General features: G+C 41.0%; 1 protein-coding gene across 1 annotated transcript in view; it reads left to right on the top strand.

Annotated features, from left to right (window-relative positions):
* tcf25 (TCF25 ribosome quality control complex subunit) overlaps positions 1 to 17,234 on the top strand; it is a 30,526-nt gene that overhangs the window by 826 nt on the left and 12,466 nt on the right. The window contains exons 2-12 of the mRNA XM_078210731.1: positions 1,339 to 1,530; positions 2,770 to 2,844; positions 3,099 to 3,217; positions 4,742 to 4,807; positions 5,030 to 5,112; positions 7,750 to 7,880; positions 9,314 to 9,413; positions 10,584 to 10,677; positions 11,773 to 11,865; positions 12,180 to 12,285; positions 13,137 to 13,296. Of these exons, the coding sequence (XP_078066857.1) occupies positions 1,339 to 1,530; positions 2,770 to 2,844; positions 3,099 to 3,217; positions 4,742 to 4,807; positions 5,030 to 5,112; positions 7,750 to 7,880; positions 9,314 to 9,413; positions 10,584 to 10,677; positions 11,773 to 11,865; positions 12,180 to 12,285; positions 13,137 to 13,296 (1,219 nt within the window). The remainder of the gene's footprint in view (positions 1 to 1,338; positions 1,531 to 2,769; positions 2,845 to 3,098; positions 3,218 to 4,741; positions 4,808 to 5,029; positions 5,113 to 7,749; positions 7,881 to 9,313; positions 9,414 to 10,583; positions 10,678 to 11,772; positions 11,866 to 12,179; positions 12,286 to 13,136; positions 13,297 to 17,234) is intronic.

Genomic DNA, 17,234 nt, shown 5'->3' on the forward strand with positions numbered 1-17,234 from the left:
GACGTCTGGGGGGAGGGGGCGGTGAGAGACGTCTGGGGGGAGGGGGCGGTGAGAGACGTCTGGGGGGAAGGGGGCGGTGAGAGACGTCTGGGGGGAAGGGGCGGTGAGAGACGTCTGGGGTGAGGGGGCGGTGAGAGACGTCTGGGGTGAGGGGGCGGTGAGAGACGTCTGGGGGGAGGGGGCGGTGAGAGACGTCTGGGGGGAGGGGGAGCGAGAGATGTCTGGGGGGAGGGGGGCGAGAGACGTCTGGGGGGGGCGAGAGACGTCTGAGGGGGGGCGAGAGACGTCTGAGGGGGGGGCGAGAGACGTCTGAGGGGGGGCGAGAAACGTCTGGGGGGGCGAGAGACGTCTGGGGGGAGGGTGCGGTGAGAGACGTCTTGGGGAGGGGTGGCGAGAGACGTCTGGGGGGGTGAGAGACGTTTGGGGGTGGGCGAGAGATGTCTGGAGAAGCGGGTGAGAGGCGGGGAAGGGGGAGTGAGAGACGGCGAGGGGACGTAGGAAGGGTGGGGGTGACAGAGAGAGGGACGGAGGATCAGAGTTAAGAGGTGCTAGAGTTGCACAAAGTGTGAACGTGTTATGCCTAGGGAATGGAGTTGTGACCCTGACACTTGTACCTTTCTACAACGTCCGGACATATTTTTGAGTGTAGTTGTGAGGTCAGTTTGTTAGCAATGTACAGGCTCGGCAAATTTATGAATAGTTATTTTAATTGAAGGGATGAATGCTAACCAGAACGCTTAGAACTCATGCTGTTCTGTGATTACCGTGGGACCTATGTCCATCTATGTAGATGATCCTTGACTTCAGCTTCATGTCTTGTCTAACAAATAATTATTGCATTTGCGTTATTTTATATTACAGAAGTTATTGTCCGTGCGCAAGAACCATCCTGTATTTTCCTAACAAGTGGAGTGTCTGAGTGTTTTGTTTAATATAATCAAGTTTTCTTTGAATGCTGAACAGTACAATTCAAATTACTGCTCATTCTTCCCTTTTTGACTTGGTGGAATATTCTGAGATTTTGAATAGAAAATGATTTTACCCAGCTTCTGATAATGAAACCAGGGTTTGGAAAGTTTGCCCCTGGGTTACTCCATAATTTTAGTATCTTCTATTTCATGAGTTTCATTAGCAAACTCAGTATTTAATGACAAGTATTTCAGTATTGGCGTGGCTATTTTAAATGATTTCATTAAGGACATAATGATGCATACATTTCATCCAGTAATCCTGACGAACTGATGGAGAAATACAAAAAACTGTGGACCTTCTGGTATTAATAAATGGAGGTCAATAGAGCCCTTGTACATGTTTCTGTATTTTTTTCTTTTCCTGTAGATAAGTGAGCCTGATGCTGAGAATGATGCAGTGAATGAGGAAAATCCTACAGAAGAGCCAGATGGCATAAGCCTGAGGCTCAAAGACCCATTGACTGGGGAGGATGATCAAACTCAAGCAATACAAAACATAGAAAATGAAGAACTAGAAAAGAAAAATGAAGAATTGGAAAATGAATCTGACATATTGCAGGTAAAATTTCAGTATTTCCGTGTATGGAGTTTAGTGACTAATCTCAAACTTTACAGTGGTTTTATGAATTGTACGTCATCCCAGAGTCCTTGAAGAAGCGCATGGGAAAAGCTTTTGTACAAACACGGTTTTTAATAACTAAAATAACTTAATTCTAAACTAATTCATTGTTTGTTGGGCTCTGTTATACATCTTTAATTTAAACACTTTCCAAGCATTCCAGTTTAAAGAGACAAACAAGGACAGTAATTCAATTATTTCTTTATTTAATACTTCCAGTACCAACTCGAACATAAACAGTTGCAACTCATTAACTCTTTACTGAACTTTAACTCTTAAACTACACTTTAATTCTAACTGAACATCAACTTTAACTATTTACCTGAAAATAGATACTACCGAGTTTAGGTAAACCTTGGCCAAGAAATATCCTCGATGTAGAATCGATCATCTTCTCTCTGAAGCATTCTTCAGGGTACAAGCTTTGTTACGATGGTTGGTCTCTTCTGAGTTATCACTGTCAAACAAAAACTTGCGTGTCTTTTATCCACAATTCTCCACTTGCTTCCGGAAGATTCTCTGTCATCCAGCCAATTGTGTAACCAGAGATCGATCACATGGCTCGAACATCCAGTGAAATTACTTTGAACGAAGCCATGATGCTTAGCACATTTTATATGTCCCATACATAGCAGCCATAGAAATCGGAGCCACGGTGTCTCAGTTAATGCAAACAACTTCCCTGATCTGACCAACACAGGAAGCTTCAGATCACAGCTCCCAGGCCAGAGCCTCTTTACGACCCGCATCTGGTTTTAATCTATAAGTTGACCAAAATTCCCAGCATGCTTTACTCTCAGCCAGCTTAGCCATTTTAAAGCCACTATTGCCATTATTGTTGTTAAATCATTGTTGTAGCCGTTTTTTCTCCATCCACCGCTCCATGACAGAAATGCTTTTGTCTCTCCTTTTTGTGCCAAATTTCATTATGACTGGCAGATCTCCAATATAAATTCTGGAACAGGGTTATGATGTCCTCCAAAGATGGAGCAGTGTTTAACCCAGTTTGGACTAAACTGTGGTGGATGTGCATGAAGTTCATAATGTCATTCCCACCCATCCTTTTACTGTTAAATGGTTGTTACACTAAAATCTTGCAGCTTTATATTTACATGTTTGGAAAGTTCAGTCTATATTTCATGGAATACTTCTCAAGAAAAGTTTTTTTTTGATTCTTAGACAAATTCAAATAACAAGCCCAAACGGAAAAAGAAAAGAAAGAAAATCCGCACCAATTCTCCTGCTGACTTCCAGGTGATGTGAATGGTTGTTATGAATGGTGATTAAGCAGCACTTTGCAAATTTTTTTAACTGCACGTAACTAGTTTTCTATGTTAGTGCATCATCAAAGGAAAGTGGGTGTAATATTTGCGTCTTGTGCTTAAAGTATTAATTTAGTTACGGGCTATTTTGAATTTACAATGACCAACCTGAATAGACCTCCTTTCTACTTAACAATAAGTAGAGCCGTCCTGTTAAGTCTTACAAAGTGTTTGTCCTCTTTCCAGGAAGGTGCTACTGATGACATTGATAGCATTCTACAAGAGATTGATGGATCCAATGGTTTCCAGTACCACGCACACGCTGTCAGTGCAGACACAAGACCGTTGTTGTATGTTGAACATAGGTGAGGAATAAAATCACATTTTGATCATGTAGGAGCTTTAATGTTAGCTTTGACCTTTTGCTATTTTTGACAAATTAGCGCCATCAATTTGTGTACATTGTTGCCTTTTTATGGGGTTAAGTTATTTAATTTACATATATGCTATGCCTCGGTGTTATCACTCTTGCTTTGAAGTGTCACAAAAATATATCCGGGAAATCCAAGAAATTGTAATTTTTCCGTTGGTTATTTTTGTCATTTGTAAACTGTTAGTAAGATAGTTAAGGCTGTGAATCTAAACTCTGCATTTGATATATTAATGAGCCTAGCAAAACTGTAAACCGATGTTTACCCAAGGCAATTTAGTTAGAATGGGTACGGAACAAAAATAGATCTGAATGGGTTGTTAGGATTCAAAGGATAAGATATGCAAGGTGTGAAAGAAAGGTGTCATTGGGAAGGTGGTTAAAATGAGTTTACTTTTCTTTTAAACTCTAAAAGCAAAAATAAAGGGATGAAATTAATTAAGTCTGGGAGAGAGCGGTCCTAAAGAAACTGAATAAGGGAGCGATCAAAGGGAAAAACGTATTTAAGGGAATACTGAGACCTATGCAGGGAGCCACTTTAAGCCTTAACCAACAGCAGGAATAGCTGTTGAACTTCCAGCAAGCAGTGTGAAGGAAACCAGATTTGAAAAGCAAACTGCTGGCTAACCTCAGAAGCAGCTCCGACCAATGTGAAGGCTTTGTTTGGTAATAGTTACTAGATTTTTATGGATTTTAAAATCTGTAAAGTGTTGTGGAACAGATTAGGGAGAGTTACCTCTGAAGGCGGTTAAGGTGAGATTGTTTGGACCTGTTTGAAGTATTGATATTGTGTAAAACCATTGTCTTATTTAGGCATACATCTATTTTACATTTTTTCCTATTTCTTAATAAACATTTTGGTTGTTACGAAATGATCGTAAGCAGTCGGGGACATTGTTTCTAGATTTCAAACCCCTCACACAAATTGCAAACACAGTTATTTCAACTTTCCCTTCTGGGATTGAGCAATTTGGCATTTACCATCAACTGTGTCCGTAACGGAGGTTGGGAGGCTGCAGGTCCAAGTTACACTCCAGAGACCAGAAGACAAAATCAGTGAAGTATTGAGGGAATGTTGCACTGTCAAAGTTGTTGAGCTTTGCAGGATGTTAAACCGAAACTCCATCTGCTCTCCCAGACGGATTTAAAAGATCCCATGACATTACTCAAAGAAGAGCAGGAGTTTTCATTGGTGTCCTGGCTTTATATCTATCCCTCCACTAATACCACTAAAGCAGATTATCTATGATTTTCACTTTGTTGTCTATAGAAGTTCGTTGTGTGCAAATTGCCTGCTTTGTATCTGATATTACAATGCTTCAAAAGTATCAAATTGGCGATTAAGCACTTTGGGAGTCCCTGAGATTGTGCAAGCCATTATATAAATGTGAACATTACTTTTTTATTTAATGTTCACTGTTCTCTATCTTATACTTAAATTAACTTTCACTTCCTGCAGAAATCTGAATCCAGAAACTGAACTGAAGAGATATTTTGGGGCTCGAGCAGTTCTTGGGGAACAACGGTTAGTTTGGGTCATTATCTGATGTAGTCTTGCATTATCTGATTTTGATCTTCTGTTTAATTCAAAGTCTTTTGTGTAAGTGGAGAAACCTTTAAAGTTTTGATTTCTGTTTAAGTTGTCTTTAATTCTATGTGCTAGTTGCTGAAATATTTTTCACTTGTAAATTAAGAACTGAAGCTTTCAGGATTTACTGCTTGTTCCATTTAAAATATTTTAAATCAGGTCAAAGCAGAGGCATCGTTCATTACACAGGAGTATGTGGCTCACAACACCAAAAGATACCTGGCCAAGATACACTAAAACAGGTAAATATATGCAGCTACTTGTACTGTTTTATCACATGATGGCTTCATAGTGCAACTCCAGATAGAGCTGATTCAGCTAGGCTATATTTAGAATAGAAATGAAGAATGGTGTGAATGTCTACTCATAAGTAATGCAAGAAAACATGGTAAAGTAACTCTCACTTTTCAAAATACATTGTTGATATGTTGCAGTGATGGTCAGCTGCTTACAGACTTTTTTCCCCTCATGACCCAATAAAGAATTTTGGAGTTTTAAAATTGGCCTATTATTGCAAGCTATAGCAAGGACTCTAGTACACTACCTGGTGGCGCAGTCCAGAGCACTGGATACCGAGATATACAAAGAAATGTACTTCCAAATTCGATTACAAGTAATTAACATATACCAGTCAGAGTTGTACATTTATCTATATCCGCTCACAACTATTGGTTTGGTTTACATCATGCATAAGGTACAAATACTACTAACCAATCACAACATGTGCATATCTACTTGATTATAATATCCATAGGGGCGGCACGGTAGCACAGTGGTTAGCACTGCTGCTTCATAGCTCCAGGGACCTGGGTTCGATTCCCGGCTTGGGTCACTGTCTGTGTGGAGTTTGCACATTCTCCTCGTGTCTGCGTGGGTTTCCTCCGGGTGCTCCGGTTTCCTCCCACAGTCCAAAGATGTGTGGGTTAGGTTGATTGGCCAGGTTAAAAATTGTCCCTTAGAGTCCTGAGATGCGTAGGTTAGAGGGATTAGCAGGTAAATATGTAGGGCCTGGGTGGGATTGTGGTCGGTGCAGACTCGATGGGCCAAATGGCCTCCTTCTGCACTGTAGAGTTTCTATGATTTCTATGATTTAGTGTAAAGGCTTGAATATGCTATCTGGTCTGATGTACCCCCAACTGCAATTTGTTCTTAACATAACTTGTGTCTGATTTGGGGATATCAATTATCCTCCATGTCCAAGGGCCTGGTGCTTGATGAATTTGTCAGGCTTGGTGGTTTGGTGTTAAAGTGGTAAATACAGTAAGAAGTCTCACAACACCAGGTTAAAGTCCAACAGGTTTATTTGGTAGCAAATACCATAAGCTTTCGGAGCACAGCTCCTTCGTCAGATGGAGTGGATATCTGTTCTCCAACAGTGCACTGTTGGAGAACAGATATCCACTCCATCTGACGAAGGAGCTGTGCTCCGAAAGCTTATGGTATTTGCTACCAAATAAACCTGTTGGACTTTAACCTGGTGTTGTGAGACTTCTTACTGTTCTTACCCCAGTCCAACGCCGCCATCTCCACATCGTTAAAGTGGTAAACAGTGTTTGGTTTGGTGTTAAAGTGGTGAACAGTGTTGCCTCCCTATGTTATCTTCAGACCATTTGGTTGACTGAACTAATTGAAGGACTGCTCCACATTGTTTTACAGTCTGAGGGTTGACAGCTGCGATATTTCTGCCGGAGAACTAACAATCTACAGTTTGTGCCTTTGGGTACTTACTGACAGCTAGCGCTAGCAGTGTATATGATTTTTCTGCTTAACTGAATCTTTTAACCCTTTCAGTGAGTATGATTGTTGGTATGGCTACTAGCCTCCTTCAGTTGTTTTAATGTTTTCTCCTTCCCCCTTTCCTCATTCCCCGCCCCAACCTGAAAAAAAAACTTTGTTCAAATATCTACATGATACACAAGGGGAAGACGGTGGAGCAGTTGCATTAACTCTGGACTTAAATCCAGAGACCCAGGGTAATGTTCTGAGGACCCAGGTTCAAATCTCACCAGGGCAGATGGTGGAATTTAAACTCAATAAACTATGTGGAATTAAATCTAATGATGACCATGAAACCATTGACATTAAAACTTATCTGGTTTGCTAGTGTTCTTTAGGGATGGAAACCTGCCATCCATATCTGGTTGCATGTGGACTACCTGTAACTCCAGACCCAGCGCAATATGGTTGACTCTTAATTGCCCTCTGATATGGCCTAGCAAGCCACTCAGTTGTATTCAACTACTACAGAGAAAACACAATGGAGTGAAACCAGACGGACCATCCAGCATCGACCAAGGCACCAAAAACAATAAGGGCAAACCCCGCAAAGTCCTCCTTTCTAATATCTGGGGATTGAACTGTCTCCCAGACTAGTCAAGCAACAGCCTGACATAGTCATTCATACTCATGGAATTATACCTTACAGATAACGTCCCAGACACCATTCCTGAGTATGCCCCGTCTCAGATGCACTGCAGGAATTCATCAAAGTTTCTTAGGCAGCATCTTCCAAACCCACAACCACTAAAATCTAGAAGGACAAGCGCAGCAGATACCTGGGAACACCACCTTTTGGAGGTTCCCCTCTAAACCACTCTATCCTGACTTGGAAATCCATCACTTTTCCTTCCTGTCTCTGGATCACAATCCTGGAATTCCCTCCCTAACAGCACTGTGGCTGTACCTACATCTTGGACTGCAGCGGTTCAAGGCGACAGCTCACCACCACCTTCTGAGGGGCAATTAGGGATGAGCAATAAATGCTGGCTAGCCAGCGATGCCCATGTCCTGTAAAATGAATAATAATAAGTACTCTTATTATCAGTGGTGTTGAAAATCTGAATCAATCCAGAATTTAACTCTTGCTTTGTCACCTGTAGGGATTTCGATGCAGCTGTTAGAGACAAAGGGAGGAGCTCAATATTTTAGCTTTGAACACAATCGAGATTATCAGCAGGCCCAGTTCAAGTTCTTGGATGCAGTAGATTCAATGGATCCGAATAACATTCTGGTAGGTCATTAATAGATTATCAGAAATTAAGTATGTGGCAATCAAATTACCTGATTTTTGTAAGAAAAAAGGTTATAGCAGTATCTAAATTGTCTTTTAAGATTTCACTATGTATCTACAATTATACTGCTGGGTCAGGAACAAATCAGATGTATTCATTATAGGCTCAATGTACCAATTCTTTCAGCCATTTGCACAACAATTCTGTATATAGGTTGTTGTACAAAGATCATGTTCTATTAGAAACTGAACTTTCCAATCATATAAATACTGCAAGTTTGGGCACCAATTAGGAATCCTGCGGCGAGTAACTCAACTCCTACTCCCCAAACCCTGTACACCATCTACAAGTCACAAGTTCGGAATGTTATGGAATGCTGTCCACTTACCCAGGTGAGTTTGGATCCAACAACACTCGAGCTTGACACCATCCAAGACAAAACCCATTTGATTAGTACTCTTTCTACAAGCATTCATTCCCTCCACAACCAATGAACAGCGATAGCAGGGTGCACTGGCAGCAGTGTGTACTATCTTGAAGATGCACTGCACAAACTCACTAAGGCTCATCCAAACCTACAACTGCTACCATCTAGAAGGATAAGGGCAGCAGATACCTGGGAACGCCACCACTTGGAAGTTCCCATCCAAGTTACTATTTAATCCTGACTTGGAAATATATTGTCATTTCTTCACTGTTGCTGGGTCAATATCCTGGAACTCCCTCCCGAACAAGACTGTGGGTGGGACTGCAGTGGTTCAAGAAAGGTAGCTTGTCACCACCTTTTGAAGAGCAACTAGGGAAATGAATGCTGATTTAGTCAGCGATGTTCACATCCTGTAAATGAATTTTTAAAATGTCAAAATATCCAATTGGTATGCCCATAATTCTGTCATTGTAGCAGTAATATCTAACTGATGAGAGCTATTTATTCCACCTTTGAATAGAATGAATCAATTTGCAAACTTCCAAATACGTTGCTTGAAGTTATAATCCCTCGCTAACCTGTACATATGGCATTGAAGTGTTAATATTGGTTTTGCAGAATACAATCTGTGGACGTGAGAATCACAGGCCCTGAACTGACCGACTCTCTTCTCCCGCACTCTCCCATCTTGTTTAATGTGCTGTCTGATGGTATAACTACTCCCATCAGCATTTTCTGACTCTTGTTATTCCTAATTTTCTTCCATACTAATCCTACTTCCTGATATTTGAGAATCATCAGAAAACAAGTAGTGAGAAAAACACTCGTTCACCAGTGTCTCTTAACAGCTTGGTACTTTAAAAAAAAACCTGAAAGGAATAGGAGCCAGATCCCGTACTAAACATGACTTGTTATTAACACTGTTGCATGTTGTGTGACACTTCAGTCAACAGATTGTTGTTACTATCAACACAACCGATGATTTTTTTCCTTCCCTGGTTCTAGGCACTGCTCCGTGTGAACCCACATCACATTGACTCTCTATTGCAACTAAGTGACATCTGTCGGATGCAAGAGGATCAGGAAATGGCACGTGATCTAATTGGTGAGAAGCAGGCTGTAATTTCAAAACCGAATTACTAACGCATTGCCATTGAGAAGAATAGTCCCATACCAGTTGGCTTTTCCCTTTTTCCCCCAGCACTTGTGGTCTAGAGGAAAACATAGTCTCTGCCTTTTTACATTTGGCTGCAATTCACAATTTACCCTGGTTGAAATTAGGATAACTTCTGTCCTTATGCATAGCTGTAAGCTTAAATTTGGATTTGAAGTAACCTCCCAGGTGTGTAGCCACTTGATTTGATATAGCTGTTTAAATAATCTAGTCATATCTAAATGTAATTTTTTATTTGTTCACTGGTTGTGGGCGTTACTGGCGAGGCCTGCATTTATTGTTCATCCTTATTTGCGCTTGAGGAGTGGGACTTGTGCTTCAGTTTCCCACAGGGATTACATTGTCATAAATGTATTAGCTTGAATAAGCCTATGCCTGTGGGTCTGTAAATGGTGTTGATATTTTCAAGTTGATATTTTCAAGTTGTAACTGGTCATTTTTGGTATATTCTAGCTTGATTGAAGTTGCTGTTCCATTAGTAAATTTGGGTAATCAAATAATCTTTAATGGGCTTGTGAATTATTTTACTTGGTTTTACACTGTTGCTCAGTGGACATAAGTTGACTGGGAATTGTAAACTGTCACAATAAGCAGGCCATTCAGCCAACAAATCTGCACTACTGTCTTTCATGTAAATTTTGATCACTTCCCATGCTGCTTCAATAATTCATTTTTCAAGTAGCAATCCAATTTACTTTGAAAATAATTTATGAACTGCTCCAGCACCAGTTTGTAATAGAATACTGCAGTTCAATCACCATACCAACCATCCTAGTTCTAACAATCTCTTAAATCATCATCATTTGAAATTTGTGATCATTTGAAATTCATATCCTCTTGTTATTGTCTCATGAATTAATGGAAATAATCTCTCACTATTTACTTTATCACAATCTTGAATACTTGGTCAGATTCTTCTAGCTGGCACTAACTAAATCAATATAAGGGGAAGTGTCCAGCTGCATTGTTATGAGATTGGAAGTGAAATTGCTTTATAAAAACATAAGGAAATTTTCTATTGTTTCTCTCAGAAGAGTTGGGGTGGTTTATCAAAGATTATATAAATCAGTAAGTTATTTTTTCTCACTTTCCTCCATTCAGAAAAAGCACTATACTGTTTTGAAAGTGCATTTCACCCAGTCTTTAGCCTGACCAGTGGAAATAGCCGGTTAGATTATCGCCGAACTGAGAACAGGTTTGTACTACGCTTGTTAAAGTGTTGGATTTAATCTTCGTATCAACAGTTTCTCTTTGAATTGTTGGAAGCTTGCTTTTGCTGTGTTGGTTCTTTGCATGGTACACCAGGCTCTTGTTTAAATCCGTACAAATATTGGCCTAAAATATAAACAGATGTTGGAAATATTCAGGTCAGGCAACATCTAGGGAGAGAAAAACGTTAACATATCAGGTCGATGACTTTTCTTCATATTAATGTACCTTAATCCAATTCTTGTTACCCACAACTTCCGTTGGTTTCAGTTGGTTATCTCGCACATTCATTTTTTAAGTATGACATTGTTGAAATCCTTCACTTTTACTGTGTCCAGTGCTGAATTCAACACCCAACATCCCCTTCATTCAGACCACCATTTGGCTTTTCCCATGTTACTTGGTGTTGCCATAATGCTGGTTGATCACCTTGATGTCCGCTGTAATTCTTTTGGAATTGGCAGGTGATTTTACAGCTGGATGCACTTCCTGCTGCTCAGCTTCCCCATTTTATCTGGGGCTGGGAACCGGAGCATGGCTAACCAGGAGTGTCTCCTGCTCTTAGCGCTTGCCACAGGTGAATTGGCAGGATTTACAAGTTGATACTTGACCCATTCATTCAAATAGCACTTTGAAATGAATTCAAACAGGACAGAATTGTCATTGTCTTGGTATGATTGACAGCATAAAATTAATTTTATCAAAGGCAAATGGTACAAATGAAAGGTTTAAGTGGTGCTTGTGAGCCTTTCTTGAACTATTTTAATATCATGCTTGAAAATTTTGGATAATTTATATCACTTGGTATTTGTAATTATGATCGACTGAACTGAATCGGGATAGTCACTCACTTGTTACACGCCCATTTTCTTGCATTCTTAAGTATTGCTTTATAGTTTATTATTAAGTACTATAAAGCATTGCTAAGTATTAAGTATTATTAAGTATTGCTTTATAGTTTAATTACATTCTAGGTTATTGCACAGTCCACCTTTTCTTCCCCTAAAGAGAGTACTACTTTTTACTGTTTAACTAAGTTATTTTATCTGATGCAGATTCTCACCATTTTGTATTTGAGCAGGTCATTCTTCCTTGCACTCTACAAGCATATGATATTCCTCGAGAAAAGGGGTTGCCCACGCACAGCACTGGAGTTTTGTAAGCTTATCCGCAGGTAAGAATCAGAAATCGCCTGTTAACACATATATCCCGTTGATAGCTTTGTCATATTTCTGAGGTTGAATTGTTCATTGAGGGAAAGATTCACCAAATTAACTTCCATGACTGGACAGAAGTAAATATTTGCAAAATTACTAGCCAGTCCCAAATTTAAATTTACAGTGAAAATGTACATGCCTCTGTCACAAGTGTACTAATGAGGCTTTGGGAATTAGAAATTATGTACTAATTGAAAGATTAGGAAATGAGGCTTAATAAATATTGCTCTTAATTCTGGCACAGTCTAATTCATGGTGTCTGTATCTTTAGCCTGGACCCTGAGACAGATCCATTATGTGCTTTGTTGATCATGGATTTTTTGGCATTGCGAGCACGAGAATATGCTTTCCTGATACGACTCTATGAGGAATGGGAGGTGAGGATATGTCTCTGGTTTGTTTGCTTGTTAGATTTAATGTTATGTTGAATGAAAACAAATAATATAACTAATTTTTATTTCCCCCCATAACCCAATCTTGATTATCTTGACTGGGTTGAAGTACAACTCTACAGGTGCCAGTTAGCCAGCATTAGTTTTCCCAAGTGTGAGCATAGCAATGTATTTGACTGTTTGGGACATTCTAGCCACCCACCTAGACTTATTGGAATCGGGAATAGGAAAACTGGCTCACATTTTCTCTTAATTCTTCATCCCAATCTTAGCTCAGGCAAGGGGTACTTTGGGAAACATGATACTAAGCAGCTTAAGGTCTGTGCTTGGGCTCTAGTTTTGCACTGACTATAATAGCATCCTAAATGCAACTCTGAAACTAAAACCAGCTGGTAAAATCACGTTTTGTTGCTGATTTAACTTGCACCCATGTATTGTAATCTTTTGTTAGTACTGGTGAATGGAAACTGAAAGCTCAGCATCTTGTTCTGAGGGTGTGGGCCACTGCTTGTCGATATATGCAGTAGCAGAGCCATTCGAGGACTTTGAGCAGCTGGTTCATTGTCTTCCTTAAAACTGAGTGCAAGTGACTACAGGACAAATGAATTGTGAATTTTTTATCAGTGATTAATGCAGTGAAAATATGAACGTGTAAATAATTTCTTATGTGAATATAATGTGATTCCCAGCAAGTTAATTTTTAACAAAATGGAAAAATATCTTTAAAAGCAAGCTTTAATAATATTGAATTGTAGCTGTTTTAATGTTGTTGGGTATTTTTATCATGTTTGGTCATGTTTATCAGTAATATATTATTCATTTCTGCTGTCTCTCAGTTCCATTTGAATCTGTCTCAACTCCCTAATTTTGCATTCTCCGTTCCACTGGCTTATTACCATCTTAGTCAACAAGAAGATGTGTCAGATACTGAGCGCACTCAAAAGCAGGAGAGAGCCAAGCGTCTGATACAAAATGCTCTCATTGTGTTTCCAAGTGGTAAGTTTCAAATGTTGACCGCGTATTTTCAGCTGAGAATTTCTATGGCTATGTGTTAAAGGTGTTCTCTTCAGGACATGTTCAGTGGCAATCCCCTTTGTCATAATTTTTATAAATTTTCAGTTAGCCAACTAATGGGAAAGTGAGGCATCTATTGACAATTAAACACTTGGATTAAGGAGGGTGGTTTGCTTCTGTTTAAAAACTTTTAAAGAATTATCTTGTCTATCAGAAGCAAAAGGAAGATGCATGGCAAGCTGCAGATGTATTTCAAAATTGATCCTTTAAGTGGTGAGCTGAAAGATTTGTACTGGATGTATATAAAACCATGCACTTGCATAACATCAGCACGAGAACATATCTTTCGCAGAAATTATTTTCTGCAATGTTTATTACTAGCATTGTAAGATTTGATAAATGGGAATTTGCAGTGTCTTGTTATGAATTGATATTCAATCTGTTGGGTGGCACAGTGGTTAGCACTGCTGCTTCACAGCGTTAAGGACCCGGGTTCAATTCCTGTCATGGATCACTGTCTGTGTGGAGTTTGCACGTTCTCCCTGTGTCTGTGTGGGTTTCCTCCGGGTGCTCTGGTTTCCTCCCACACGCCAAAGATGTGCAGGTTAGGTTGATTGACCATGGTAAACTGCCCCATAGTGTCAGGGGGACTAGCTACAGTAAATACATGGGGTAAAGGGGATGGGGCCTGGGTGGGATTGTGGTCGGTGCAGACTCGAGGCCAAATGGCCTCTTCCTGCACTGTAGGGATTCTATGAAAAAATAATTATTTTGAAGCTTGTGCCTCCATAGTTTGATAGTTCTGTTTTTTTTAGTGGTGGTGGTAATTTAAAAAAAACTTATACCATGGAGTATTTTCTTGTGTCAATATAAATAGTGTGCTTCATTTGATGGGTAGTGTGGAGGGAATGCTTCCCTTATTTCCCTCTGCCTGAGTGAGAAAGCAGCTGGAGACTTATTCCTGGGACTTTGCTGATGTTCCTAAACACCTTAAAAACCTGAGGTGATTAAAACCTCAGATTTTCTCATTGCCTGTGGTGAAAGTGCCTAGTCTCTGTTCAGCATCTTAGCAAGAAATCATGATTGAAATTGCACAATTGCAGGCACAAGTATGCTCTGGAAAAGTGCATGTTGGAACTGCAATGCATTAAGTTATTGTGCCACCCTTGTGTACCTAAGCTTGAGATAGACAGCTGCTCAAGTGTTACAGGGCTTGCGACCTTTGTTAGCTGTTACTCACTGTAGCCAGAAGAATAGTATTGCTAACTAAATCTGAACACAAGTGAGAGGTGACAATATTAAAAAAATACAAACTATGTGAGAACTTAATTTGTTGAAGTGATCTCTCACCTCATCAATACTGTTTGACAAAGTCCCACACGAGATTATTGTGCAAGATTAAAGTGCATGGGATTGGAGGAAGTGTATTGAGATGGATAGAAAACTAGTTGGCAGAAAGGAAACAAAGAGTAGGAATTAATGGGTGCTTTTCAAATTGGCAGGCAGTAATTAGTGGGGTGTCACAGGGATCGGTGCTGGGACACCAGCTATTCGCAATATATATTAATGATTTGGATGAGGAAACAAAATGTAACCTCAAATTTACAGATGACACCAAGTTGGGTGGGAGGGTGACGAGGATGCAGAGATCCTTCAGAATGATCTGGACAGGTTGGGTGAGTGGGCTAATCAATGGCAGATGCAGTATAATTTGGATAAGTGTGAGGTTATTTACTTGGAAGCAAAAACAAGAAGACAGGTTACAACCTGAATGGCTATAAATTGGGAGAGGGTAGCGTGCAGAGCGGGACCTGGGTGTCACTGAAGGTAAGCATGCAGGTGCAGCAGGCGGTAAAGAAGGCAAATAGCATGTTGGCCTTCATTGCGAGACGTTTTGAGTATAGGGGCAGGGATGTGTTGTTGCAACTATAGAGGGCCTTGGTGAGGCCACACCTAGAATATTGTGTTCAGTTTGGTCTCCTTTTCTGAGGAAGGATGTTCTTGATCTGAAGGGAGTGTCAGGGAAGGTTTACAAGGCTGATTCTGGGGATGGCAGGACTGATGTATGAGGAGAGATTGACTAGGTTAGGATTGCTTTCACTGGAGTTCAGACGAATGAGAGGGGATCTCATAGAGACTTATAAAATTCTAACAGGTCTAGACAGGATAGATGCAGGGAGGATGTTCCCAGTGGTGGGGTGTCCAGAACCAGGGGTCACAATCTGAGGATTCAGGGTAGAGCATTTAGGATGGAAGTGAGGAGACATTTCTTCAGCCAAAGAACAAAGAAAATTATAGCACAGGAAGAGGCCCTTCGGCCCTCCAAGCCTGCAACGACCATGCTGCCCGACTTAGCTAAAACCCCCTACACTTCCGGGGACCATATCCCTCTATTCCCATCTCATTCATGTACTTGTCAAGATGCTCCTTAAGCGTCACTACCGTATCCGCTTCCACTACCTCCCCTGGCAAGGAGTTCCAGGCACCCACCACTCTGTGTAAAAAATCTGCCTCGTACATCTCTTTTAAACCTTGCCCCTCGCACCTTAAACCTATGCCCCCTAGTAATTGACTCTTCCACCCTGGGAAAAAGCTTCTGACTATCCACTCTGTCCAAGCCCCTCATAATCTTGTAGACTCCTATCAGGTCTCCCCTCAACTTCTGTCGCTCCAGTGAGAACAAACCAAGTTTCTCCAACCTCTCCTCATAGCTAATGCCCTCCATACCAGTCAACATCCTGGTAAATCTTTTCTGTACCCTCTCCAAAGCCTCCACATCCTTCTGGTAGTGTGGCGACCAGAATTGAACACTATATTCCAAGTGCGGCCTAACTAAGGTTCTATAAAGCTGCACCATGACTTGCCAATTTTTAAACTCAATGCCCCGGCTGATGAAGGCACGCATGCCGTATGCCTTCTTGACTACCTTCTCCACCTGCATTACCACTTTCAGTGACCTGTGTACCTGTACACCCAGATCCCTTTGCCTATCAGTACTCCTAAGGGTTCTGCCATTTACTGTATATTTCCTATCTGTATTAGACCTTCCAAAATGCATTACCTCACATTTGTCCGGATTAAACTCTATCTGCCATCTTTCCGCCCAAGTCTCCAACTGAACTGTATCCTCTGATGGTCCTCATCACTATCCGCAAATCTACCAACCTTTGTGTCGTCCGCAAACTTACTAATCAATCCAGTTACATTTTCCTCCAAATCATTTATATATATTACAAACAGCAAAGGTCCCAGCACTGATCCCTGAGGAACGCCACTTGTCATGATGTGGAGATGCTGGCGTTGGACTGGGGTGAACACGGTAAGAAGTCTCACAACACCAGGTTAAAGTCCAACAGGTTTATTTGGTAGCAAATATGGTATTTGCTACCAAATAAACCTGTTGGACTTTAACCTGGTGTTGTGAGACTTCTTACCGTGAACACCACTTGTCACAACCTTCCATTCAGAAACGCACCCTTCCAAAGAACAATACAGCACAGGAACAGGCCCTTCGGCCCTCCAAGCCCGCGCCGCTCCCCGGTCCAGGATTGAATCCTGAATCCAGGATCCCTGCCCAATTTTCCAGCCTATCTACATACCAATATCCTATCCACCGAGCTGTCCCTCACAGCTACGATGCTTTGTTCATTACAACCTATTAACTCACCCCCACCCCCCTATTCCAGACCATGTGATCCCCAGGGAGAGGCGAAAACCCAGAGTGAAAAACCCCAGGGCCAATATGGGGAAAAAAAAAATCTGGGAAATTCCTCTCCGACCCCCTGAGGCGATCGAAACGAGTCCAGGAGATCACAATGGCCCTGATCGGAAAATGCTTCCCAACCCTAGTCATTTCCACTTCCATGAACACCATATGAATTCCCTGCCCCCGAGACAGGTTCCCAACTATCCGCAGTCTC

Source organism: Mustelus asterias, chromosome 4 (assembly GCF_964213995.1).
Source record: "Mustelus asterias chromosome 4, sMusAst1.hap1.1, whole genome shotgun sequence".
In the NCBI taxonomy this organism is placed as follows: domain Eukaryota; kingdom Metazoa; phylum Chordata; class Chondrichthyes; order Carcharhiniformes; family Triakidae; genus Mustelus; species Mustelus asterias.